This window comes from Suncus etruscus, chromosome 4 (assembly GCF_024139225.1).
Source record: "Suncus etruscus isolate mSunEtr1 chromosome 4, mSunEtr1.pri.cur, whole genome shotgun sequence".
Taxonomy (NCBI): domain Eukaryota; kingdom Metazoa; phylum Chordata; class Mammalia; order Eulipotyphla; family Soricidae; genus Suncus; species Suncus etruscus.
The window spans coordinates 113,192,450-113,218,766 of record NC_064851.1 but is presented as its reverse complement, the minus strand read 5'-3'; the positions used below and the strand labels follow the sequence as shown (position 1 = coordinate 113,218,766).

General features: G+C 36.2%; 1 protein-coding gene and 1 pseudogene across 1 annotated transcript in view; one reads left to right on the top strand and one right to left on the bottom strand.

Moving 5' to 3' along the window:
* LOC126005982 (prefoldin subunit 3-like) overlaps positions 1–26,317 on the top strand; it is a 1,144,584-nt pseudogene that overhangs the window by 318,881 nt on the left and 799,386 nt on the right.
* GLRA3 (glycine receptor alpha 3) overlaps positions 1–26,317 on the bottom strand; it is a 559,340-nt gene that overhangs the window by 25,846 nt on the left and 507,177 nt on the right. The window contains exon 6 of the mRNA XM_049771299.1: positions 12,727–12,941. Within this exon, the coding sequence (XP_049627256.1) occupies positions 12,727–12,941 (215 nt within the window). The remainder of the gene's footprint in view (positions 1–12,726; positions 12,942–26,317) is intronic.

Sequence of the window (26,317 nt, the reverse complement as noted above, 5' to 3'; positions counted from 1 at the left end):
TATTCTTTGGACTACACCGACTGTGGTCATGGATACTAACCATCTGTACTCAGGGACCATACTTGGTAGGACTTGGGGGAACATATGTAGTACCAGGAGTCATGCCAAGCTCAATTGTGTGCTAGGTTTCTTACTGTATTCTTGCTCTTTCTCTGTCTCTCTGTCTCTCTCTGTCTCTGTCTCTCTGTCTCTCTGTCTCTCTTTCTCTCTCTCTCTCTTCTCTCTCTCTCTCTCTCTCTCTCTCTCTCTCTCTCACACACACACACACACACACACACTTTCCTCTCAGCCAGCATAGTTTAAATTTAAGGAAAATTAATTGTTTAAATGTAAGTAATTAATTAAACCTGAAGCTGGAGTCTGAATTATAAAATCTTGTGTTGACCTATGCAGTCACTTCTCTAAGACAAATATTCTAGGAAGCACGTGGAAGTGAGTATTGTTAATTCCTTCCCAAACACTCCTTTTATTTGAGAGAAAGATTTAACAAGCATTACACCACACTGCTTTTGATTAGGTTTACAGCCCTAAACCTACTAGGTGGATTTTTTTTTTCCTTTGATGACAATCATTTTAGATTCTCCCTGTTCCTAAAACTTGCTAAGTGAATTGTAATGAGTAATGTTAACTGTGAAATGCCTAAGCTATTCAAATGAACAGATAAATGCTTTTTCTATGCAACAAGCTAATTATTATCATGCTCATATTGCAGTGCTTTTACTCTAGGGATTTATTTCAAAACATGAAATCTATGTTAATCCTTGGTTCTAAACTGAAGTATACTTGAGTCCAACATTTCTTCCTAATTTACTGAGTATAATGTATTTATGTCTAACAATTCCCCTAATTTTGTGCATTACACTGTGAAAAATAATAATTACAACAAGATCGCTTTGAGCTTCATTCAGTTTGGCCTAAAGCTAGAGAGAGAAATAGAAATCATAATCAAGGAAGAAAATACAAATGCTTTCTAAATATGTATTGATGTGGAATCACATTGGTGAGGAACTGGCTAGAAGATTGTGTGGATCAAGAAAGGCAGTGAATCTCAGAACCTAAAAAAATATAGACATTGAGATTTACGTTCTGAAGGCTACTCACAAGAGCTGAGGTCCACTGTATTCTTCCTGATTATGATAATCAAAACCTTAGTAAATAAATAAATGATGCTTCAAGCATATTTATTTCCCACATGGATGTTCTGTTTTAAATAAAATGTTCAGTGAATTATTATAATGGTGCAGCTGTATTATTTCCAGAAGTCTGAACATGACCAATGCTCTAATCATCAGATTTCAGAACAAGTGCAATTAGGAAAGTAAAGGGATTTTCTGAGTTTACCCTGTTATCTCTGGCATTTGCTCAGTTATGGAAGCTTAAGTCTCATCTCTCCTATATGGCCTGGCTTATAGTTAACACCTCGGTGAAACTGTCAAATCTAGACAGTGTTGAAAATGCATTTCAGAAGCCTGCTGTTAGCTAATAGTGCTTCTCAAGATACCTTTTTGAACTACTTAAATTTGGATTATATTTGTGACATATTGCTCTCTGCATCATTGTGCTAAAGAGTTTGTTTTTATAACATTCTCAACTCTATAATAAAAGCCTATTTCTTAATGTTTAAGACTTTTTTAACTTCAAATAGGAATCAAAAGAAATATAAACTCTCTGTAAGGGACTTTTCAACACTGGCGTGGGACTAAATTGTTTCTTCCACAGGTGAAGGAGAAGTTCCACATCATTGTTTTGACATCTGAAGTTAAATCATCTAAAATGTTCATATATATATAGCTTTTGCATAAAATTTAGTCTGATGCCAAAATAGTATACCATTTCAGATTCTTTTAAAACTCGGTGATTAGTTTATACATGTTTACCAACTTGTGCCATTACATTTGGGATTTAATGTAATGATTCTGTTTCTATGTCCACTATAGATCACCTGGTTAATCATTGTTTTATTGATTTATTAGTTTACAGTATTATGGAATTTCAGAATTTAAGACCATTATGTAAAAAAACTATTTTTCCAAACACCAGAAAACTCCAAAGCCAGCCCACCATCCAAACACCCATCTCCACAATTCTCCTTTACGACCTCCCTTTTACATCTAGTAGCTACCATAGTTTACACCTAATCTATAAATTGATTTTTCCCTAGGTTTGATTTAATTGTTTATGCTTTACATGTAAGTGCTCCTATTCAGTAATTGTCACTTTCTAATGTATTTCATTTAGCCAAGAACCTTAAATTCTACCCTTTTTCTCCCAGAAGGCACAACTTCATTTTTATTTTCTTGAATATTGCAACTTGCATATTCAGTAATCTATTGATATACATGTATACCAATTTCAAATTTACTCTAGTGAATAAATTATATTAATATATAGATGAAAACATTCTTTTTAATTTGTTTTTATGACCTTCAGGACAGAATATGGAATTTTATGGTAGTTCTGATTTTTAGTTTTGAAAGAATTGCTAGAATGTACTGTTTTCTGTACAGGCACCAATTTACAGGGTTCTTTCCTTTCTCTACATATCAATCAACTCTCCTGTTTCTAATCTTTTGATGTAGCCAATTTTTCATGTAACAATTGACATATCACTGTGGTTTAGGTTTGCTTATCTCTGGTTAGGAGTTTTACTTCATGGATCTACTGGCCATCTGTATATTTTTGGACAAGTGCTTATAAAGGTCTTTTTATCCAAATTTTGATCTCATTATTTGCTTTTTCTTGTCCTTGAGTTGTGTCAGTTCTTTATCAATTTTTGATATAAGGACATTGTAAGGAGATGATATGCAAATAAATTGTCTAACAGCTAAGCTACAATTTTGTTTTGTAACCTAGCACTTTTTTTTTTAATTTTCATTGTGACCAAAGTGCATTACAAATCTTTCATTGCATCATTTATGGTACATAGTGACAATGAATGAGGGGCATTTCCAAAGGCTTTTTTGTAATGCCAGGAAAGTTTCCTCTCGGTTGTGTGTGAGAAAATCAAGCCACTGTAGCTAGTGATCTTGGTATTTGCACAGGTTATAGGTCAGGGTCTAGGATAGAGTCTCCAGGTTCTAGAGGTTCCTATCTATAGTTGTTGTGGTGTTCAGTCTTCTGTAACACTTGCTCCCTGTTTTCGTTCAGTCCCTAAGCTGAAGCCTAGGATATTATGGGTCCAAAGTTTCTGCTCAGTCCTGTTGTCCAAGTTGAACCTCTGCAATAAGACATCTTGTTGTTGTTGTTGTTTTTTATGTGTCCTGGACTACAGCCTAGGGTAGGGTTTTCCTTATTAGTCCCAAGGTAGGCTCTGTTCAGTCACAGTTGTCAAAGTCAGTTTTCTGTTGTTGGTGCTCTAATTTTTCACAGTTCAAAGAACGATATCTCTTCTGATTTCCATTTAGTGTTAGGTGATGTGATAGGACAGCCTGGTCTTAGGTCAAGTTTTCCTTTCCTCTTTGTCATATCAAAACTGGCACAAGTTGGTGCCAGAGTAGTGTTATAAATCTTCCAATGGAGCTTAGTTCCTGGTGGTGTTGCCCAGAGCTGTATCATTTCTACATCGGGGATCTGGAGTTTTGGATTGGATTAACACTGTCCAATCTCCTCACATGTTCAGGATGGGAGGCACCCTTCTGCTATAAAAAGTGAGTTCTTATACCTAGAAGATAAGATCTTGTTTCTGTGTCTATGGTTCCCCCTTATTTTACTGTGCCCATACAAATATGTATGGTTTAATACTGTGTTGCTGGTGCTATTCTGGGTAAGGATGACAGGCTGCACACACAGTTTCTGTCGTCTGGTTTTGTTCTGAGCTTTTATCCCAGTCAAGGCTTTTTGTACCAAGCAGCACCAAAAATGGTAAGGATAGAGAAAAAATATATATATTAAAATAGAACAAATAAATAAAACTGAGTTAAAAAGAAAAGGTATTCGAATAAATCAAGTGGTGGAGGAGGCTACTTGTATATTTAGGAATACATATCTTAAGATGTATTATTATACAGGTATTGAGCTTCCATAGGCAATATAAGACTCCCAATTAAGTCTTTTGATATATTCTTGTGGGGAGTAAAAGCCAAGGTACTTTTTGATTCACAGGCCTTGGAATAGAGTTTGAGAAATGCTTTGTTGCATTACGAGACCATATAGTGTCTTTGAGCTGGGATTTTTGCTGAGGCTGATTCCTGTATCGTGCAACAGTCCATGATTTGGTGGGGGTGAGTGGGGCCAACAAGCATGAGTCAGCAAGCGTGCTGGCTGTAGTTCTTTGCCGATGCATGAGAACAGGGACCCAGAGGGTGTCTTTCACTGAGAAGCTGGAAGGTGGTCTGTTGGGGCAGGAGGTCAATCTTGGTGCCTACCAAGTTAGGAACTGAGGGTAAAGAGGGTTAAATTAGGGGAAGATAAGAATGGGGGAGGAGTTTGCCTCCTCCTCACCCCACCCCCCCAGAGCTCAGATGCCAGACCTGGCCTTGAAAGCCAGCTTGGCATGGGGGACTCTCGGTCTCCAGGACTAACTGGTCAGTCCTGGGGGCCTTTGGCCAGCTGTTTGTCCAGATTCCCAGCCATGCCAGTAGAAGAGGAACAGTAATCCTGGCATGTGGGATTTTCTGGGTCCAGCTGCAGCCTTCCTATCCAGTTTGAAAAAGCATGGGATTGTAGTTTCCCTCCTCCCCTCCCCCCAGAGCCCAGTTGCCAAACCTGGCCCTGAAGACCAATTTGGCATGGGGGGGATCTTGGTCTCCTAGACTAGGTGGTCAGCCCAGGAGGCCATTGGCCAGCTGTCTGCCCAGATTCCCAGCCATACCCATAGGGGAGGAGCAGGAATGCTGGCATGTGGGATCATCTGGGTCCAGCTACAGCCTCCCTCTCCAGTATGAAAAAGAATGGGGGAGGAGTTTGCCTCCTCCCCACTCCCCCAGAGCTCAGATGCCAGACCTGGCCTTGAAAGCCAGCTTGGCATGGGGGGCTCTCAGTCTCCAGGACTAACTGGTCAGTCCTGGGGGCCTTTGGCCAGCTGTCTGTCCAGATTCCCAGCCATGCCAGTAGAAGAGGAGCAGTAATCCTGGCATGTGGGATTTTCTGGGTCGAGCTGCAGCCTTCCTCTCCAGTTTGAAAAAGCATGGGATTGGATTTTCCCTACTCCCCCCTCCTCCCAGAGCCCAGTTGCCAAACCTGGCCCTGAAGACCAGTTTGGCATGGGGGGATCTTGGTCTCCTGGACTAGGTGGTCAGGTAACCTAGCACTTTTGCTGTAAAAGTAGCTTCTTTTTCTGTAAAAGAATGCTATTCATTGCAATCCCATCTACTCACTCTTGTTTTCCTTGACATTGCCTTGGAGTTAAGTCTCCAAGTACATCTCTGATGCTGAGATCATGAACGATGCCATTTACTTTTTTCAATTATTTTGTTTTTCTAATTTTAATAATTCATATCAAGGTGATTTTGGAAATTAGGCATTCAGATGTATACTCGTTTATTTCTGGGCCTTCTTTTCCATTGGTCTAATGACTATTTTGTTCTAATATCATATTGTCAATTACTATTGTTTTGCAATACAGTTTGTGGATTTTTTTAGTGGAGGAAATCTCAATAGATCTTTGTGAAGGAGTTGGAGGAGGGGTCAGATGCAGGATTTATTTCTATGTGAATTTGACTATTCAGTGCCAGTGCTTAGGCCTAGATTTCTTGGTCCTCTAGTGCTACTTGCAGCATTGCTCAAACTTGGACCCTGAGTATGTGACACATACACCATAGCCCTTTGAGCTATCTCCCCAATTCCATATTATAGTTTGGAGTTAGACAACATGATGCTTACCTTTTTTTAAATTTAGAATAACCTATCATTTTTCAAATACTAATTTTCTTTTGCCTTATGCTGGCTTCACTCTCTTCTTTCATATTTTCTCTCTCTCTCTCTCTCTTTCTCTTTATCCTTCTTGTTCTTAAACTCTGTAATTCTTTCTTCTATAATATTGAGTTTACTTATGTTTTCCATGTTAGATTGGATTTCATCCCATGTGCCCTTCATACATACCATCTAGGATACAAATATCTAGGATATTTGCAAATATGTTTAATATTTGGTGAAAAAAATTTGACCTCATTTAGTTCCTTTTACTTCTCTGTACTGTTTTACTTGGGAGATCATATAGTATGCCAGTTTTGAGCCAGGTTGGCCAGGTGCAAGGCAAGCACCATCCATGTTGAACTATCTCTTCAGCCCCTTAAGTGTGAGTTTTTTAAATTGCTTAGTCACCTGCAACATTTTGAGACTTTCTCATTTTTTAATTTCTTGTTTGCAATCAGAATACAGCAGTGGTGGGCAAAATAGGAGAAATTCATAGTCTTCTAAGCATTCCTTTCACTTTTCTCTCTCCCTACCTCCCCAGCTTAGTCTTATGAAGTATTTATTAATATAGCAAGTTTGCTCTAAGTTCAGAGAAAGAAAAATTAGCTTGGCATTTTAAGATTGTTTCTTGATTATTATTTTTTTGTTTATTACTTGTAAAATCCTTTTTTCCCCTTTCCTTTCTTTTCATGGCTGACCTTTGGGTGGACTAACTGTCTCCATCCCTCCTGATTTCTAGTTTGGCTATGAAACTTGATATGATTTATGGAAGAAATGAAGAAATGAGAACATAAGTGATTACATGCCAATTATGAGCTAAAGCTCTGCAAGTTCCTGCTTGTTCACTTGCTTTTACTTTTCTGTGGAAAAAAAAAACAACACATGCTACCTGTATATCTGCTGTTTACAGCTGAAGAGTTGCAGAGTTCCCTATGTTTTTTCATTTATAAATGTGAATGCTAGTCCTATGTTTTCCAACTCACTCCATAGCTTAAGATCCAGTTTACCTTAATTCAGTATTCAACCAAGCCTAAAAGAAACATTGGTAACTCATAGGCCTGTCAGTGATAATAAATCTGGTGAGTCATTGAAACTTGGGCATAATTATATAGAATAATTGCAACCTGTCTGCAATTAAATAGTCTTAAAGCCATACAGCTCATGATATATTGTGTTGAGAACTGGTATTTAGATTAAATTGGAATATAGATTCCTCTACCTTTGATATGCATATATGTGTACTCATGTGAAAGAGAGAAAGAATATGTGAACATGTCTCATTATTTAACACAACATAACATTTCAGAACTTTTTGATATGACAATGCTTTGATTTCTAAAGAGCAAAACTAGTGTGTCCATACTACTTTTATACCTTTCTCAGGTATAAGAGCCACAAAGGTACTTTTATAGAGGCTCAAATAAAATAGGAAACCAAGGTAGATCTTAGATGGTTCATATAAAACAGAATTTAAAAAATAAATGAAATAGGTTTCTGGCAGTTAGTTGATCTTTGAAGCAGAAAGGAAAGGGTAAATAAAGTATTTATAATAGTTCTCTATACAGATCTTAAAGTTCCCTAATGTGCCTTGATTATTTTAAACTTATTGTTTCTCCAAATTTTATTTATTGTCTTATTATTGATTTTATCTATTCTTATTTCTCTCTATACTAAGTAAAAATATAATTTTTCAGTGCTTAACATTTTACTAACCTATTATAACTAATTATATTTATATTATTTTAAATTTATTATTAATTTATTGTCTGATTAATTATTATTAAATCATTATAAGTAATTTAAGGATCATTACTATCTGATTTTTAACCTTTATTCCTACTACAGAAGGTTGTTTTCTATAGTTTTAGACTTTGAATCTTTAGAATTAGAATTCTACAGTTTTAGAGTTAGTGATTTTGAAAAAGAAATCATATGTTGGGATCTCAAAGTTTGGGAAAAAGCTTTGGGGTGAATATAAAAATTTGCTATAAAAACAAGTTAAGAACTTGTTATTAACTAAAGGCTGACTAATCCAGGATTTATCAACCTGGGGATATATGATTCCTTGTGTGTCCTCAGGGTATTTCAACAGAGCCACAGGTGAAAATCATGTAAATAGGAGTGGGGAGATGCAAAGTCTCATAATGGTGATGGGGTGGGGTACCTGTAGGACTATAGAAAAAGAACAAGGTGGAAAGGAAACATAGTCAAAAAAAAAAAGGCAGAGGAAAAGTAGCTTTGTACACATAGAAAGATGGCTGGGGAGAACAAGGAAACAGAATATCATTTATACCTGGCATGGCAAGGTCAACCACATAAATATCATTTTGTACCCTTTAGTGGATATTGATTATTTGTAGAAAAGTCATATCTGGTTTGTTTTGCTTTCATTTACAATTGACATCTGAGATCTGCATGTGTCTACCTACTAGTAACTTCCAAAGTCCTATAATTCATCAGCTCACCCAATCTCTCATCAGTTACAATTAACACTTCTTACCAAGGTCATTCCTGACACCAAAGCCACTCTGAAGTGGAATCTCATTCAAAAGCCTATCTTGTCTATTTTATTCCACACACATTATCATGAATAAATAATAAAAATATTCAAACACCATTTCCTACAATCCACCTCTGCTTTCAGACCTTCATCTGCTTTAAACAATAGGGGCTCTTTCAATATGTCACTACTTCTACTTCTGCCTCTTTTTTTTTCAATCTTTACACAGAAGTTAGGTTGGCACACTTATTAAAATCCATCAACAAATTCAAAATAAAGGCAGTTCTTATCATGGTTTATATATTCCTCCATGAAATTAGCTATAGGATCACCTACACTTTTTGTGACTCATCCACCCTTCTGAACACAAAGATAAAACTTTAAAAGATATCAATAGAATGCACACATATCATTCTTCTGTACACCCCATAATGTCATTGTAGAAAAGCAAAGTTTCAAGTGCCAAGAAGTAAATCCCAGGAGTTTTGATCTAAATAGTATACACTTTTTATTATGTGAAAGAAGAGACTAATGCAAGAGGAAATATCAAAGAGAACTCCAAAATCTAGTTTTTTATGGTGCTTTCTCAAGAATATTCTTTGAGATTTCCTACTCTGAGTCTGAGTTGACTGATTGCCAAACTCCTTATGCTATAGGATATAATGGCACCGAGCCTGAACAAAGCACTGAGCAATTAACATAACTTCATGATTTGTTAGTTCTTTCTTTCTGTGCTTGATAATTCCTATTGTTTTCCTGAATTTGATTTCATTTTCTTCCTAGATTTTGTCAGTTGAAGAATAGTGGAAACAGTTTCCAGTATTACAAAAGATGTTCATTATTTAATTTGAGAATAGCAAATTTTAAAATGCATAGTTGGAGATATCAACTATGGTTCTTTACTTGTTTTTATTGCTCTCCAAATAAGAATCAGAATTTAATTGCATTTATTTACAGTTCTACTCTTTCAAATTACTTTACTCATAAAACTAATTCAAGTTAATTAGGAAGGCAGATGCTAAAGATGTACATGAATTAAACTATGTCTGTTGTATCTTTCTTTATAATTGTTAATGTACATACAAAATTGATTATATTCAGTCTATTACACCATAAATATAATCTTCAGACATTACGTTGCTGATAAGTTTTGGGTGACTCGTGATTAAACTCACTATAATATTTTCAGTTGTCATTGATATGAAACGTAGTAACTGTATAATTATGCATACTACTAAACTCATGGTTAAATGTTTTCCTTTCCTGAGGTTATGGCTTTAAAATTTATATTTTTGTTTTGAGAAAAGAATATGAATATACACATTTTTATATTAAATTGCATCTATACTCAATCTTTTTACGTTTATTTCCTCTTCTCTTTTTCTTTTTTGTTTTTTGGGGCCACATCAGGTGATGCTTAGGGGTTACTCCTGGCTATGCACTCATAAATCACTCCTGGCTTGGGGGACCATATTGGGACCCCAGGGGATCAAACCGAAATTTGTCCTAAGTTAGTGCGTGGAAGGCAGACACCCTGCCGCTTGCATCACTGCTCCGGCCCCTTAAGCTGATTTTTTTGGGGGGGGGGGCCACACCCGGCGGTGTCAGGGGTTACTCCTGGCTGTCTGCTCAGAAATAGCTCCTGGCAGGCACAGGGGACCATGTGGGACACCGGGATTCGAACCAACCGCCTTTGGTCCTGAATCGGCTGCTTGCAAGCCAAATGCTGTTGTGCTCTCTCTGGGCCCCCTTAAGCTGATTTTTTTAAAAGTATCTACTTTATCCTTTTGTATTTTCCCAATTCTATTTTTTTTTTTGGCTTTTGGGTCACACCCAGTGGCACTCAGGGGTTACTCCTGGCTCTGTGCTCAGAAATCGCTCCTGGCAGGCATGGGGGACCATATGGGATGCCAAGATTCAAACCACATTAGTCCATTAGTCCAAACCACAAGCACATTAGTCCTGGATCGGCTGTGTGCAAGGCAAAAACCCTACCGCTGTACTTTCTCTCTGACGCTCCCAATTCTATCTTAATCTCTGAATCCAAATGTCTTTATGTTGTGCCTTAAAAAAGCTGTAGCTTCATGAAATTTGAGCATTTTTTTACTTTTTTAGTTGGTAAATTATATTATAAGCTTTTAATAAATTCAATGAGTAGATGTACATTTCTATTTTAAAATTAACTTGTTTATGAAAATCCATCTATTTTTCAGCACCAGAGATATTTATACATTTATCTAAAATTTACTTTAGAATTCAATATGATATTAATATGAAGATTCAATAATCTTAGAAGTTATTTGTGCTTTTCACCTGGATAATTTTTCATACAACATTGTTTGAAGAGGCTTATGTACCTAAATTATAATCTGTCTTATAACCAATAAAATATAACAAAAATGTAAACATAGGTTGATATGGACAATTTTTATATAAGATTTATAAAATATATAAACTATTTTGTATATTTATAAGTATACAAATATTTGATAATAAAAAGTAGACCCTATTGTTTTTTTTTTTTTTTTTAAACAACCATGGGGCCGGCGTGGTGATGCTAGAGGTAAGGTATCTGCCTTGCCAGCGCTAGCCTAGGACGGACCGCGGTTCGATCCCCAGGCATCCCATATGGTCCCCCAAACCAGGAGCAACTTCTGAGCGCATAGCCAGGAGTAACCCCTGAGTGTCACTGGGTGTGGCCCAAACCCCCCCCCCCAAAAAATCAACATTAACATGACAGAAGAAAAAGTGCTTGTTATCATAACTAAGACATTTTAATAAAAATATCTTGTTAACTTTTATTTATTTAGAAATTTTACCCTGGTAAATTCATTCCTAGAGTTAAGGAGATGATGACAGTAGATGTATAATGCTAGGTGATAGCATTAAATTCACAAGTAAAACTAATGTTTAACATTGAAAAAGTTGTTGTAATAAAAATCATGATGAGGATTTTTGGAAGCAGGATAAAATTACTTAACTTATATGGCAGACTTTTCTATAAAATTATTTAAAAGAAGGAAGTATTTTTACATTACTGTGCTTCTAAATGCATGGAAAGAACTTTCTAGTTTATTCAGTGTCTTTTATAAAACTCTCAAAGCAACAGTTTTTTGTTGATTGTAGCAGTTCAGGATAGACTAAAAATTATCATTTGATAAGCTCTTTCTTCTACTTACTTGGATGTTTAAAGACCAGCAAGAAAAATACAAACATGAACATATACATACATCAATAGAAATACTCTATTTGCCCAGGGCATAGTTCAATGAAAGAATGTCATTGTGGGGTTATTTTTATTGAGAGAAATTGGCAATAACTGTCAATGTCAATGGCTGTGCACAATTTTTCCTATTATAGGAATTATACAATGAAAATAAAACTAAACACATGTAAGGTTAGATGTTTACAATCTATGTAGACATGTGTATATATGTGCACACATATAGATGTAAAATAAATACATGTGTCTTTTCTTTTTTTTTTTTTTATTTTTGGGCCACACCCGGTAATGCTCAGGGGCTATTCCTGGCTATGTGCTCAGAAGTTGCTCCTGGCTTGGGGGACCATATGGGACACCGGGGGATCGAACCGCGGTCCGTCCAAGGCTAGCGCAGGCAAGACAGGCACCTTAACTTGAGCGCCACCGCCCGGCCCCATGTGTCTTTTTATGTATAGTGCTCACTATACAAATATTCTTACATCAATCCTAACAGTAATCAAATGATTACACACCCATGCAACAAACGATTATGCTGCAATTTAAAGCAATTATTTTGGACTGAGGACACTGTTCAGTGGTAGAAAACAAATTTCACCCTGCATCAAATCATACCATACAAATTCCATGTATATGCATTTTTACATCTTTCTAAGGTTTCAAATATAGATTTTAACATTCATATGTTATATAAAATTAGCTATTTTAGTATAGAAATTAAGGCATAGTGTATACAATAGTATTCATATTTTATTTTATTTTATTTTGTTTTTGTTTTTGGGTCACACCCGGCAGCACTCAGGAGCTACTCCTGGCTCAATACTCAGAAATCGCCTCCCGCAGGCTCTGTGGATCATACGGGATGCCAGGATTCAAACCACTGTCCTTCTGCATGCAAGGCAATGCCTTACCTCCATGCTATCTCTCCGGCCCCAATAGTATTTTAAATGATTAGAGATCATCACATAAACTATCTTAGGGGTCATTTGGGATTTGTAGAACTTTTTATTTCTGTATTTTACAAGTTAAATATAAATTTGAGTTAGGCAGAGTGAATACTTCTGAAAGATATAGGACAAGAAGTTAAAGTTAATATGCGTGCTCACCTAAATATTTGTGCAAATAGAAGCATTTGTTCATGTAGGGCACTTACCTTTGGTAAGGAAGCTCGTGATCCTGAACTCTGTGTGGTCATGGTCAGTACAGTGGTGATTCCTAGAGCTACTCTGGCTGGGGCAGCATCCATGTTGATCCAGAATGAAACCCAGGATAGGATAACGATCAGGAGGCTTGGGATGTACATCTGGATCAGGTAATATCCCATTTGTCGCTCAAGATGGAATCGCACTTCGATACATGTAAACTTTCCTATTTGGTTGTAACAAATGCAACAATTGGGGGAAAAAAGGTGTGTTTTTGTATTAAGTTAAAGGTCACCATTTTGCTTGAATAATAATTCTGTGACTTAATTTTATTTAATAATAATATAAAGGTAAAATTTAATTCTACAAGGGCTTGAGATACTGAATCATATGTGAATGTTGGTTTCTAAGAGCACATTTTTCTGATTTTTCTGCTTGCAACTAGAAACAATATAATGTGAGTGTTGTGGTTGAGGGAGAAGCACACCAATCTTATACTTCACATTGTATTATCATCTCATATATGCCAACATACTTTAAGATTCATTATTTTACCTTGTTTTAATAATTAAAATCACTTTGTAAAATAAAAATAAAAATTAACTATTTAAATAGCTTAATCCTTGTCTATATTTGTGTTGCCTTTAAAGACTTATCGAGAACCAGAAATCAATGCTAAGAAAAAATATAGCTGCAGATAAATACCTCCTTAAATATAATGTGTTATTTTATGAATTAATAGTTAGGAACTATTAAATAAAACAATAAGAAAACATACTATTTCTCATTTATAACCTTAAGCATACTCAAAAACACTAAAAAACCAAGATTAATATTTCTATGTATTTTTGTCTTTATGTTTCCATTATGAGAAGTGATTATCAAGTGATTATGTTAATTAAATATAATATTTCTACCTTCTGTATTCCAATGCTTTTCCATTATATAGAAATAGATCCTTAAAATAAATGTCGATCTATATTACCTAATTTTTCATTTTATTCTGTCTGATAACTATTTTAAAAATGATGAGATCATGGGGCTGGAGAGATAGCATGGAGGTAGGGTGTTTGCCTTGCATGCAGAAGGACAGCTGCATTCCATATGGTCCCCCGAGCCTGCCAGGAGCAATTTCTGAGCATAGAGCCAGGAGTAATCCCTAAGCACCGTTGGTGTGACCCAAAAACCAAAAAAAAAAAAAAAATGAGGTCCATGAGTTAACATGCTCATATTTATCTACATGACATTTTTTTTATCTTATTATGAAAGAAAAAAATAACATGGCATATTTAGGAAAATTTCGTCATATCATGAGGTAAGTTTCAGTCAGAAACCTTTCTCAGCATCATTTGAACAAGTTAATCTTAAATTTAGTCAACATAAAATAATATATGGGTAAATTTTTATAAAGCTACATAATTGCCTCAATTGTGAAAAAAAGATTTGTCAAAATTCAAGTACTTTTAAATAAAGCACTTAACAAACTAGAAGAAAATTTTCTCATATTTGATAAAAAGCACTTTTCAAAAACTTACAGCTAACATCAAACTTAATGACAGAAAACCAAATGCTCCTCCCTAAATTATGGCTGGCTTCTTGTCTCTTCTATAAACATGTGTTTAGAGGTTTTAAGCATTTTTTTTCCAAGCAGTTGGTTTAAAGCCAACAATTAAATGAAAGGAAATTTTAAAGGGCTTATATTTAAAAAGAATGCATTTATAGTATATACAAAAGTCTCATGACCATAGATATTACTTTGTATAGGGAAAATATTTTTTTTTTTAACTTTTGGTCACACCCAGTGATGCTCAGATCTTTCTCCTGTTTCTGGTCTCAGGGATCACTCCTAGTGGTAACAAGAGACTATATGGGGAGGCAGGTCCCAAACCCTGATGAGCTACATGTAAGGCAAATACCCTACCAGACTATATTACTCCAGCCACTTTATCTGGAAAATCTAAGGAGGTCATTTAAAATTTACTTGAAAAAGAATTTATTTCAGCAAGATTACAGGATATACACCAGTGTATATGAATTAATTCTCATTTGTATACTAACAAATTCCCTTTACCAGAGTACTAAATAGATAAATAGCTTAGAAATAAATTTAGCAGCAACTGGAGCTATAGCACAAGGGTAGAGAGTTTGCCTTGCACTCAGTCAACCTTGGACTGACTCCAGAAGCCTGCCAGCAGCGTTTTCTGAGCACAGAGCCAGGAGTTAGCCCTGAGTGCCCCCGGGTGTGACCCCAAAACCAAAAAAGAAAAAAAAATTAGCAAAGTAAGTACAATAATGCAATATTAAAAATAAAATAAATAGACGCTAGAGCAATAGCACAGTGGTAGGGCATTTGCCTTGCATGTGGTTGATGCAGGAAGGACCTTGGTTCAATCCTTGGCATCCCACATCGTCCCGTGAGCCAGGAACAATTTCTGAGTGCATAGCCATGAGTAACCCTTGGGCATCACAGGGTGTGGCACAAAGAAACAAAAAATATAAAATAAAAAAATAGTAAGTATAATAATGCAATTTAAAAAATAAAATAAATAGTGGAGAAAAATGAAAGGTGACTGAAATAAATGGGGTGAGTTATTATGAAGTAATTCAGGAAAATCTAAATGTGGTTTTCATTACAATACTTCCAAACTAAGCTACAGAATCAGTCTTTCTCTAGCAAAGTCCTAATTGCCTTTTACTCATAAATCGACAAGCTGATTGTAAAAATAAGTATAGTAAATGAAAAGGGCCTAGAATAGTTTAAGTAATATTAAGAGAAAAAGCTGATAATACAGAGTAGAGGTATAGAAATGATAATTTATAGTAATTTGATTTTTATTTTGTTTGGTTTTGGTCACAGCAAACAATACTCAGGGCTTACTCCTGGCTCTCAGTTTAGAGATCACTTCTGGTGGATTCATTGAACCATCTAACTCAGGACAGTGGCATATGTGCAAGGCCAGCACTCTACCTGCTATACTATTTTTTCTGCTCTTTCAAAAGGGTCTAAGCCTATCCAATGGCAAGAATGGTCTCTTCAACAATAGTATTAAATAATGGAATTTTAGCCCTATATACTGTCACTCAAAGTGAATTCAAGATGGGCCACAAACCAAAAAACAAGCTTTATTACACAATTTTTAAAAAATAAAAACACAGGGACCAGAGAGATAGCATGGAGGTAAGGCGCTTGCCTTCCATGCAGAAGGACAGTGGTTCAAATCCTGGCATTCCATATGGTCCCCCAAGCCCGCCAGGAGCGATTTCTGAGTGTAGAGCCAGGAGTAACACCTGAGCGTTGCAGGGTGTGACCCAAAAACCTAAAATGAATAAATAAATAAACAAACAAATAAATAAATAAATAAATAAAAGCACAAAGAAAATTTTTGTGGCCTGATTATTTCTGAAATATAAAATCCAATTTATAGGACATCAAAGAAAATAATTATAAGCTAAACTATCAAACTAAAAGGGAACTAAAAAAACCTATGCTAAATATTATTAAGAAAGTAAAAAGGTAACCAGTAAATGAAAGAAAATAGATACAAATCAATAATAAAGAATTATTTTTTTAATTTTTTAAATCAATTTTTTAAAATTTTTTAAATCAATTTTTTAAAAATCAGGTAAAGGAGGTGTGCATTTGCACATGGGGGCCATCTTGTCCTACCATTGCTATTGCTGTGAACCACCCACCCAGAAGAGCTCCTAATGGCATATCAACAGAGGTGATCTGGCCTCACCCATTCAGCTTCACTTCTCAACTATGCACATCTCCTAGTCAATGAACCTCAGCACAACACCTAGAAAACACCACATTGCAAGCATGACAATTGGGAAATAACAAAGGCTAACACCATGCATAGAGAATGAATATGTTAGCTCTGATGACCCAAAAAGTGCCAACCACTTATTTACCCTCTCAAATAAGAAATTTAGAGATGCAATATGGAAGATCCTCATATAACTCAAAGAAAGCACAAAATAAACTGAATGAACCACAAATAAGAACCAAGAAGATATGAAAATAGAAATGAAAAAACCCTCCAAACTGAAAAGCACGAATAAAAAACTTGGTAGCAAAATGAAAAACTCACTCTAAAGCCTCTCTAACAGAGTAATAGCAATTGAGGAGATCAATAGCTAGAAGAAGACATGAATAAAAACTCCATACACCAGGAGAGATTGGAAAAGAGCATTAAAATGATCAGACAGTGGGAAAAAAGTATCAAAGAATATAAACAGATGAATATAAAATTCTTTGATAAACTCAACAGAAACAACATAAGAATGATTGAAGTCCCAGATACCTAGGGAAAAAAAAACCTCCAAGAAGAATAAACAGGCAAGGACGTCATTACAGAGAAACTCCCAGAACGGAAGACTGCATGCAACCAAATCCACCATGCTTGAAGAGTATAAGCTAAAAGAGATTCATAGAAAAGCACCCCAAGATACATTCTAATCACAATAACAAACCCCATAGATAGGCATAGAATACTGAAAGGAGCAAGATCGTAAAGGGAAATTATATTCAAAGGAGCACAGACCTGTCACAGCAGATCTGTCAAAAGAAATCCTTAAGGCCCAAAGGCAATGGTGGAATATAGTGACAAAATTTAATGAAATGAATGCTTCACCTAGAATACTTCACCCATCTAGACTTACATTCAGGTTTGAAAAAAGGATACACAGCTTCAAGAATAAACAACAGCTCAGAAAATTTCCAGACTCAAAACCAGCCTTAATAAAACCCAATACTTTAAAGGTCTAATTTAAGACAAGACAGACCACAAGACACACCAAAGTCTTACATAAAAGTGACACAAAATCCCATGACAATGTCAATGAACTAAATGCATCAGATAAAATATAGTGGCAAAATAGATAAAAAATCTGAATCCAACTTTCTGCTGCTTAGAAGAAACACATCTGAATAGTCAGAACAAACACAGTTTCAATATCAAAGATTGGAGGGCAATTATAAAGCAAATGTGCATTAAAAAAGCTGGAGTGGCCATATTAATATCAGATGTGACCATATTAATATCAGATGACACAAACTTTTGACTCAGAAAAGCTATAAGGGACAAAGTTGGACATTTCATAATAATCAAGGGATATGTAAAGCAGGAAGAAATCACATACCTAAACATATACATACCAAATTAGGGACCAGCAAAATATTTAATATAATTGTTGACAAATCTGAAAATGGGACATCAATAGCAAGACCATACTAGTGGGAGACCTCAAAACCACTGTTTCAGTCCTTAATAGGTCAACCAGACTGAAACCCAGCAAAAATACACTAGCTCTGAAAGGAGAAATGAAAGAAAGTGGCCTAGTATATATAGATGGAACTCCACCCTCAGAAAACTGGATACATATTTTTCTCCAATGCATATGGGTCATTCTCCAGGATAGACAACATACTGGTCATAAAACATACATTCATAAAATCTAGAGGGTAGAAATTGTACATCTACCTTCTCAGATCACAATGCACTGAAATTAGAAGTGAGCCACAAAGAAAAACTTTAAAACCTAGATCAGGGGTAGTGAACAAGTTCGACAAAAAGAGCCAAAATTTTAAACTGTGAGAGTCAGAGAGCCACACCACGCAGTGACCTGCCAAAACAGACAAAAGCATATAATTTTAACAATAATATATGAAACACATATTGCATTTTGCCATTTTGAGTGAAGGTAAAACTCCTGCAGTGATGATGAGGGTGTGCTGTGTCCTCCACACTAAGAACTAATGGCAAGATGTGACCCAACATGTGACACACGAACCCCCACCCCACCCCCTGCTCACTGGCCCGCGCAGTTGTTTCCGAGGGATGGGAGACAGAATGACATAAACTGGGGGCAGGACTACGCAATGGGAGATCTCTCCTCAGAGGTCCCTCCTCAGAAGCAGCAGAACAAAATCTAAACTTGGCAAAGAGCTACAGTATACAAAATAATGATAAGAGGCGTGTTCGCCACCCCTAACCTAGATATTAAGCTGATCATTACTGAACAATTAGTGGGTCAGAGATGTAATCAAAGAGGAAATCAAAAGATTCTTGGAAAAAATGTGAATTATCAGAATTTGTGCGACATGGCAAAAGTGGTAATAAGAAGAAAATTCATAGCTTTGCAAGCACACATAAGAAAGGAATAAGGGGTCTACTTAAATAATTTAATGACACAGCTATTAAAATTAGAAAGTGATCAACAAAAGAAATAAAAAATATGTAGGCAGAGGAAATAATAAAGATTAGAGCAGAAATTAATGAAGTGGAAATCAAAAGAACAATCCAAAATATCAATGAACAATCCAAAATATCAATGAAAGTAAAAGTTAGTTCTTTGAAAAAATAAACAAGATTGATTAACATCTAGAAAAACTCACAAAGAAAGGGAGAGAGAAAATTAATAAACTGGGATAGAAACAAAAAGGGGGATATAACTACAGATAATACAGAGATTCAAAGGCTAATAAGAGACTAGTTTGAGAAATTTTCTGCCACAAAACATGAGAACCTGGAAGATGAATAAATTCATGAACTTGGATAATTTTCCATTGTTGAACCAGGATAATCTAGCATATCTAAACAGAGCCAAAATTATTGAGGAAATTAAAGTGGTAATCAAAAGTCTTCCCCAAAACACAAGCGCAGGCTCAGATGGATTCACTAACAAATTATTACCCACCTTTCAAGAGGACCTTCTACCAATCCTTTTCAGGCTCTTCGAAAAATTGAAGAAAAAGAAACACTCCCAAATAGTTATGTTATGTTATGAAGTAATGTTATGAAGCTAACATCACCCTGATACCTAGAGCAAAGTTTATGCCAAAAAGAAAACTACAAACCAATATCACTGATAAACACAGATGCAAAGATCCTCAACAAAACCCTAACAAATAGGATACAATAACTCATCAATAAGCCATACCATGACCAAGTATGTTTTATTCCAGAGATGCAAGGATGGTTTAACATAGTAAATCAATCAACATAAAATATTATATCAACAAAAGAAAAAATAAAATCAATATGACCATATCAATAGATGCAGAGAAAGCATTTGGTAAGGTTCAAAATCCATTCATGATAAAAAAACTTTCGGTTTTTGGGCCACACTCGGCATTGCTCAGGGGTTACTCCTGGATGTCTGCTCAGAAATAGCTCCTGGCAGGCACGGGGGACCATATGGGACACCAGGATTCGAACCAACCACCTTTGGTACTGGATCGGCTGCTTGCAAGGCAAATGCCGCTATGCCCATGATAAAAACTTTTTAACAAGATGGGAATGGAAGGAACTTTTCTCAATATAGTCAATGCTTTGTACCACAAGCCCATGGCAAATATTATACTTAATGGAGACAAACTAAAAGCTTTCCTTCTAAAATCTGGTACAAGACAAGGCTGCCCCCACTTGCCACTCCTATTTACCATAGCACTGGAAGTACTTACCATAGAAAATAGGCAAACAAAAGATATCAAAGGCATCCAGATAGGAAAGGAAGAAATCAAGCTTTCACTGTTAGCAGATGACATGTTACTATATTTAGAATGCCCTAAAGACTCTAACAGCTTCTAGAAACAATAAATTTGTATAGCAAAGTGGCAGGCTACAAAATTAACATAAAAATGAATGGCTTTGGGGATGGAGTGGTGGCACAAGTGGTAAGACTGCCTTGCTCGTGCTAGCCTAGGACAAACTAAGGTTCCATCCTTAGGCATCCCATATGGTCCCCCAAGCTAGGAGTGATTTCTGAGTGCATTGCCAGGAGTAACTCTTGAGCTGAGTCACCAGTGTGGCCCAAAACCCAAAAAATTAATGGCTTTGGGGCCAGAGAGATAGCACAGTGGTAGGGCTTTTGTTTTGCACACAGCCAATTCAGGACAAATGGTGGTTTGAGTCCTGGCACCTCACATGTTCCCCCATGCCTGCCAGGAGCTATTTCAGAGCACAAAGCCAGGAGTAACCCCTGAGCACAGCTGGGTGTGACCCAAAAATCAAAAAAAAAAAATCAATGTTTTCTTATACACAAATAATGATAGGGAAGAAATGGACCTTAAAAAAAACAATCCATTCACAATACTGTCACAGAATCTCAAATATCTTGGCATCAACTTTATTAAAGAGGTGAAGGAACTTTACAAAGAAAAATACAAAACACTGCTTCAAGAAATAAAAGAGTACACAAATAGATGGGGACACATACCCTGTTTAAGGATTGGGAGGATCAACATCATTAAAATGGCAATACGCCCCAAAGCATTGTACATATTTAATAAATTTTTTCTAAGGATACCCATAACATTTTTCAAAGAAGTGGATCCTGCAATTAATTTGAAACAAAAAACACCCATGAGAATAGCTAAAACAACCCTTATGAAAAAAGAATATCGGAGGCATCACTTTCCTCTATTTAAAATTGTATTAAAAAGCACTAGTCATTAAAACATCATTCTTTTGAAATGAAGACAGACTTTCAAACCAAAGAAATAGACTAGAGATTTTAGATAATGTTCCCAGACAAACAATCAAACAATATTTTATAAAGGTGCAAGAAAAGAAAAATGCAGCAAGTAAAGTCTCTTTAACAAGTGGTGTTGGGACAACAGGCCAGCCACAAGCACAAAAGAGAACTCGGACTCCATCTAACACCATGCACAAAGGACAAATCCAAATGGATTAAAGATTTGACATCAAACCCAGAACCACAAGGTATATATGATCATTTAGGGAAAACACTCCATTTCATTGATACTAAAGGCATTTTCAAGGAGGAAAAACCACTGTCCAAACAAGTGGTAACAGAGATAACATATGTGACTACATTAAACTGAAAAGTTTCTGCACCTCAAAGGAAAGACTGACTAGGATACAAAGGCCATGCATAGAAAGAGAGAAATTATTCACCCAATACATATCAGATAAGGGGCTAACTTACATATAGCACTGTCAGAAATTAACAAGGAAAAAAATCTAACCCCACTAAATGGGAGAAGAAATGAACAGACACCTCCCCAAAGAAGAACTACAGATGGCTAAAGTACACACGAAAAAAATATTCTACATACTAATCATCAGGGAGATGAAAATCAAAACAACAATTAAGTACCATTTCAAGCTACAGAGATTGGCACACATCACAAAGAACAAGAACTATCAGTGCTGATGGGGAAGTGGGGAGAAAGGAATTCTCATTCCCTGCTGGTGAGAATTCTGTCTAGTACAGGTTTTCTGGAAAACAATAAGATATTCCTCAAAAAACTGAACTCCCATATAATCCAGCTATACCACTCCTAGGTATAAACCCTAGGAACACAAACGCACAATAAAAAATGCCCTCTGCATGCCTATGTTCATTGCATCTCTATTTATAGTAGCCATAATCTGGAAACAACTCAGATACCCAATAACAGATGAGTGGGTAAAGAAACTGTAATACATATCAAAATGCGGGCATTGGGAAAAAGAAAATCATAAAATTGTCCTATACATGGATGGAAATGAAAACTATTTTATTATATCTTTATTTAAACATATTGATTACAAATATGATTGTGATTAGGTTTCAGTCATGTAAAGAACACCCCCCTTCACAAGTACAATATTCCCACCACCAATGTCCCAATCTCCCTCCATCCCACCCCACCTGTACTCTAGACAGGCTTTCCAGTTCTCTCATTCATTCACATGGTTATGGTAGTTCTCAGTGTAGTTATTTCTATAACTGCACTCACCACTCTTAGTGGTGAGCCTCATGAAGTGAGCTGGAAGTTCCAACCCTCCTCTCATTGTCTCAGGATTGTTGCAAAAATGACTTTTATTTTTCTTAAAACCCATAAAAGAGTGTGACTATTCTGCATCTATCTCTCTCCCTCTGACTTATTTCACTCAGTATGATAGATTCCATGTACATCTATGTATAGGAAAATTTCATGACTTCATCTCTCCTGACGGCTGCATAATCTTCCATTGTGTATATGTACCGCAGTTTCTTAAGCCATTCATCTGTTGAAGAGCATCTTGGTTGTTTCCAGAGCCTGGATATTGTGAATAGTGCTGCAATAAATGTAGGTGTGAGGAAGGGATTTTTGTATTGTATTTTGTGCTCCTAGGGTATATCCCTAGAAGTGGAATAGCTAGGTCAAATGGGAGCTAAATTTCCAAATTTTGGAGAAATCTCCATATCAATTTCCATAGAGATTGGCCTAGATGGCAATCCCACCAGCAGTGGATAAGAGTTCCTTTCTCTCCACATCCCCGCCAGCACCGAATGTTCTCATTTTTTGTGATGTGTGCCAATCTCTGTGGTGTGAGATGGTATCTCATCGTTGTTTTGATTTGCATCTCCCTGATGATTAGTGATGAGGAGCATTTTTTCATGTGCTTTTTGGCCATTTAATTCCTTCTTTGTCAAAGTGTCTGTTCATTTCTTTTTCCCATTTTTTGATGGGATTAGATGTTTTTTTCTTGTAAAGTTCTGTCAGTGCCTTGTATATTTTGGAGATTAGCCCCTTATCTGATGGGTGTTGAGTGAATAGTTTCTCCCACTCAATGGGTGACTCTTGTATCCTGGGTACTATTTCTTTTGAGGTGCAGAAGCTTCTCAGCTTAATGTATTCCCATATGTTGATTTCTGCTTCCACTTGTTTGGAAAGTGCAGTTTCCTCCTTGATGATGTCTTTAGTCTCAATGTCATAGAGTGTTTTAACTACTTGTTGTTCCAAATACCTTATGGTATCAGGTGTGATATCAAGGTCTTTAATCCATTTGGATTTTACCTTCGTACATGATGTCAACTGGGGGTCTATGTTCACTTTTTTTGCAAGTGGCTAACCAGTTCTGCCAACACCACTTGTTGAAGATGTTTTCCCTGCTCCACTTAGGATTTCTTGCTCCTTTGTCAAAAATTAGGTGATTGTATGTCTGGGGAACATTCTCTGAGAACTTAAACCATTCCACTGATCTGAGGGTCTGTCTTTATTCCAAAACCATGCTATTTTGATAACTATTGCTTTGTAGTACAGTTTAAAGTTGGGGAAAGTAATGCCTCCCATATTCCTTTTTCCTAGGAGTGCTTTAGCTATTTGAGGGTGTTTGTTGTTCTATATGAACTTCATAAGTTTTTGATTCACTTCTTTGAAGAATGCCATGGTTGTCTTTAGAGGGATTGCATTAAATCTGTATAATGCTTTGGGGAGTATTGCCATTTTAATGATGTTAATCCTGCCAATCCATGAGCAGGGTATGTGTTTCCATTTCTGTGTGTCCTCTCTTATTTCTTGGAGCAGGGCTTTATAATTTTCTTTGTATAGGCCCTCACATCTTTGGTCAAGTTGACTCCAAGATATTTGAGTTTGTGTGGCATTAATGTGAATGGGATTGTCTTCTTAACGTCCTTCTCTTCCCTATCATTATTGGTGTATTAAAAGGCCATTGTTTTCTGTGTATTAATTTTGTAGCCTGCCACTTTGCTATATGAATCTATTGTTTCTAGAAGCTTTTTGGTAGAGTCTTTAGAGTTTTCTATGTAGAGTTTCATGTCATCTGCAAACAGTGAGAGCTTGACTTCTTCCTTTCTTATCTGGATTCCCTTGACATCTTTTTCTTGCCTAATTGCTATAGCAAGTCTTCCAGTACTATGTTGAAGAGGAGTGGTGAGAGCGGACAGTCTCACCAGTATACCAGAATTTAGAGGAAAGGCTTTTAGTTTTTCTCCATTGAGGATAATATTTGCCATTGCCTTGTGGTAGATGGCTTCAACTAGATTGAGAAAGGTTCCTTTCATTCCCATCTTATTGAGAGTTTTGATCAAGAATGGGTGTTGAACCTAATCAAATGCTTGCTTTCTCTGCCTATATTTATATGATGATGTAATTTTTATCATTCTTGCTGTTGATGTTTTGCATTATGTTGATAGATTTACGGATATTAAACCATCCTTTTATTCCTAGGATTAAACCTACTTGGTCATAGTGTATGATCTTCTTGATGATGCATTGGATCCTATCTGCCAGGATTTTGTTGAAGATCTTTGCATCAGCATTCTCTTCAGGGATATTGGTCTGTAATTTTCTTTTTTGGCAGCATTTCTGTCTGGTTTAGGTATCAAGGTGATGTTGGCTTCATAGAAACTGTTTGGGAGTGTTCCCATTTTTCAATTTCATGAGGGAGCCTGGCTAGGATTGGTAGTAACTCCTCTTGAAAGGTTTGAAAGAATTCATAGTACATCCATCTGGGCCTGGGCTTTTCTTTTTGGGCAGATGTTTGATGACAGTTTCAATTTCCTCAATAGTGATGGAGTTGTTTTGCTATGCTACATCCTCCTTACATAACTGTGTAAAGTTATAAGTGTCCAGGAGTTTATCCATTTCTTCTAGGTTCTCATGTTTAGTAGCATAAAGTTTCTTAGTCTCTGCAGTATCTGTCGTGATCTCCCCCTTTTCATACGTAATACATGTTATCAGGTTTCTCTCTCTTTATGAATTTTGCCAATGGTCTATCAATCTTGTTTATTTTTTCAAAGAACCAACTTCTGATTTTGTTGATCTTTTGCATTGATTTTTGGGTTTACACTTCATTGATTCCTGTTTTCAGCTTTGTTATTTCCTTCTGTCTCCCTATTTTTGGGTACTTTTGTTGGTCATTTTCTAATTTTGTGAGCTGCATCATTAAGTCATTCAGGTATGCCACTTCTTCCTTCCTGATGTGTGCTTGCAAAGCTATAAATTTTCCTCTCAGGACCACTTTTGCTGTGTCCCATAGATTCTGGCAGTTTGTGTCTTCATTATCATTTGTTTCCAGGAAAGTTTTGAATTTCTCTTTGATTTCATCTCGGACCCGCTGGTTGTTCAGTAACAGGCTGTTTAATTGCCAATTATTAAAGTTTTTCTTCTGTGTACCTTTGTAGTTCAAATCTAATTTCAGAGCCTTGTGGTCAGAAAGGTAGCCTGCACGATTTCTGTCCTCTTGATTTTATGAAGGTATGTTTTATGTGTTAGCATGTGGTCTATCCTGGAGAATGACCCATGTACATTAGAGAAGAATGTGTATCCAAGTTTTTTTGGGGTGTAATGTCCTAAAACGTCTACTAGTCTTTTTCTCTTCCATTGCACTTTTCAGGGCTTGTATGTTTTTGTTGGGTTTCAGTCTGCTTGACCTATCAAGTGTTGACAGGGCCATGTTGAGGTCTTCTACAATTATTGTGTTATTATTGATGTCTTTTTTGAGATTTGTCAATAACTGTATTAGATAATTTGCTGGTCTCTCATTGGGTGCATATATGTTTAAAAGTCTGATTTCTTCCTGTTGCACATACCTCTTGATTAGTACAAAGTGTACATATTTGTCCCTTACAACTTTTCTGAGTATAAAGTTGGTGTCATCAGATATTATTATGGCCACCCCAACTTTTTTAAGGGTGTTGTTTCATTGGATGATTTACTTCCAGCCTTTGATATTGAGTGTTTGTTTGTTCTGATTATTAAGGTTGGATTAATCTTTTTTGATCCATTTTGTCACTCTGTGTCTTTTAATTGGTGAATTTAGTCCATTGACATTGAGGGAGATGATTATCATTGGATTTAGT